At 52.7% G+C, this 2,500-nt stretch overlaps 1 protein-coding gene across 1 annotated transcript in view; it reads right to left on the bottom strand.

The window, feature by feature from the left end:
* LOC106818564 (copine-8-like) overlaps positions 1–2,412 on the bottom strand; it is a gene marked incomplete at its 5' end in the record, with an annotated part of 18,899 nt that extends 16,487 nt beyond the window's left edge. The window contains 2 exons of the mRNA XM_014823262.1: positions 821–882; positions 2,283–2,412. Coding sequence (XP_014678748.1) covers positions 821–882; positions 2,283–2,412 — 192 coding nt within the window. The remainder of the gene's footprint in view (positions 1–820; positions 883–2,282) is intronic.
* Positions 2,413–2,500: the final 88 nt, after the last annotated feature.

The following is a 2,500-nucleotide window of genomic DNA, read 5'->3' as shown; positions in this document are numbered from 1 at the left end:
GAAATATTTATAGCTATTGAAACCTTAGAATTATTCTCCATTAACCGAAACCCCAGGCTTACTAACTTTATGCAATATCCTTGGCTTAAAAGAGGGGATTAATACGTGGATGTTCGCTGGTGGCGAGTTTCCGCTAATAGCTGCTTTTTATATGGGCTATAATGTTCAAGGCCTGCATGGGAGTTTCACAATTTTAGTAGCGACATATATTACTGATATAAACATAGAGAAATAAATATATACTACTATAAACTAATATATATATAGTGTGTGTGTGTGTGTGTGTCCGTGTGCTGCTGTGTGCTGTGTGTGGTGTGTGTCGTGTGTGTGTGGTGTCGTGTGCTGTGTGTGTGTGTGCGCGCGCGGCGCGCTCCGCGTGCCTTTGATGTGTGTCTTGGCGTAGTGCCATGCGTGCGTGATGCGTCACCCGTGCTGTCGCGTACGCTGTGTGCGTGCGTGCCGTGCGTACGCCACGTATGTAGGGGTGCGTCGCGTGTCGTGTACGTACTGTTACGGAGTGCGTGCTTGCCGCTCACGTCGTGTGTGGCGTGCGTGTGTACGTGCGTGCGTGCACTGCGTGCGTACGCTGCGTGCGTGGCGTCGCGTGCGTGCCGTAGCGACGTGCGTGGCGTGGCGGTGCGTGCGTCGCGTGCGGCGGTGCGTGCCGCCGCAGCGTGTGTGCGTGCCGTGCGTAGCGTGCGTCGTGCGTGCGCTTCATGTGCGATAACGTGGCGTACGTGCGGTGCCCGTACGTGCGTCGTGCATTGCGTGGCGTGTTCACTACGTGCCGTACGTGCGCTGCGTGCTCTTCCTCACTTACCCTCCGTGAAGTAATCGATGATGAACGTTTCGCCTGGATTTCCGATTGGCAATTAACAGCGACTGATCGTGGCCAAAAGCCAATGAGAGTGCCAAAATTAGTTACTATCCCAGTAGCTCTGTGTTATTACTTTTACACTGCATAGCGAGACAGCTGTAAGATGAAGCCGAGAGAGGAGCCGACGAGAGAGATGAGGGGGCAGAGGGAGAGAGAAGATGCACGAGCAGAGAGACGGGAGCCGCGCGCGAGAGACGAGAGAAAGCAGAGCAGATCAAGCCAGAGAGAGAGACGATGAGAACCGCCGCCGAGGGCACAGCCGAGAGAGCGCGAGAGATCAGAGAGAGAGGGAGAGAGAGAGAGAGCGAGAGAAGCAGAGACGAGAGACGACGAGAGAGAGAGAGAGAGAGGAGAGAGAGACGCAGAGAGAAGCGAAGAGGATAGGGCGCGAGAGGAGCGAGAGAAGAGCGAGAGAGAGAGACCGCGAGAGAGAGGGAGAGATAGATGAGGGGGAGAGAGGGAAATAGAATAGAGAAAGAGAGAGAGAGAGCAGAGAGAGAGAGGCAGAGAGATAAGAGAGAAACGAGAGATTGAGGGGTCAGAGGAGCGAGAGAGAGCGAGAGAGAGAGCGCGCCGCGCGCAGGGAAGAGAGAGAGAGGAGAGAGAGAGCGCGAGAGAGAGGGAACGAGATACGATGACGGGGAAGAGGGAAATAGATAGAAAAGCAGAGAGAGAGAGAGAGAGAGAGAGAGCAGAGAGCAGATGAGAGAGAGAAGAGAGAGCATAAGACGAGGATGCAGGGTGAGATGTGGAGAGAGAGAGAGAGCGAGAAGAGAGAGAGAGAAGAGAGAGAGAGAATGAGAGAGAGAGAGAGAGAGAGCGCGCGCGGCGCGCGGCGCAGATGGAGAGAGGAGGAGAGAGATGAGGGAGAGAGGAGAGTGAGGATAGCGAGTCAGAGATACGACGTACGAGACGAGAGAGAGAGGAGAGAGAGAGAAGAGAGAGAGCACACCGAGCAGCGCCGGCCGAGCAGAGAGAGAGAGAGAGAGAGAGAGAGAGAGAGAGAGAGGAGAGGGAGAGCAGCAGAGAGATGGAGGGGGAGAGATAAGAGAGAGAGAGAGAGAAAACGCGCGCGAGAGATAGAGCGAGGAGAGTGGAGAGAGAGAGAGAAGAAGAGAGAGACGAGAGAGAGACGAGACGAGAGAAGAGAAGACGCAGAGAGACGCATGATGGAGGGGGAGAGATGAGAGAGAGAGGCCATTGCTATTACATGATAATGGTGCAGCAGGCCTTACTGCTTTCAGTAATGAAGGGCTGAGCTCTATATAAGTAGAGGCGATGAAAGGGTCGTTGTTTTCGCTGTAGTAGCTAGGGATAAGGAGCTTATTTATCCGCTGATGCTGTTAGCAGTTAGGATAGGAGGTCGTTGCTACGAGTAGTCTGGTATTGCAGTGACATCACTTACAATTCCGGAGTTTTTGTAGTTCTTCTTCTTGGCGGCTTTCTTCGTGTTGTGGCACTCATATACATTATCGGGGCCGGGGCCCTTTACGAGTCTCTGTAGAGTTGTAGTGAATTCTCCAATGACGTCATGCCTATCAAGTAGGTGGGGTACAAATGAAGAACGCACATTAAATTTTATATTATATTTATACATAATATACGTACGTCCAATGAAGACTA

This window comes from Priapulus caudatus, unplaced genomic scaffold (genome assembly GCF_000485595.1).
Source record: "Priapulus caudatus unplaced genomic scaffold, Priapulus_caudatus-5.0.1 Scaffold2339, whole genome shotgun sequence".
NCBI lineage: Eukaryota > Metazoa > Priapulida > Priapulimorpha > Priapulimorphida > Priapulidae > Priapulus > Priapulus caudatus.
This window is presented reverse-complemented; position numbering and strand designations above follow the sequence as displayed.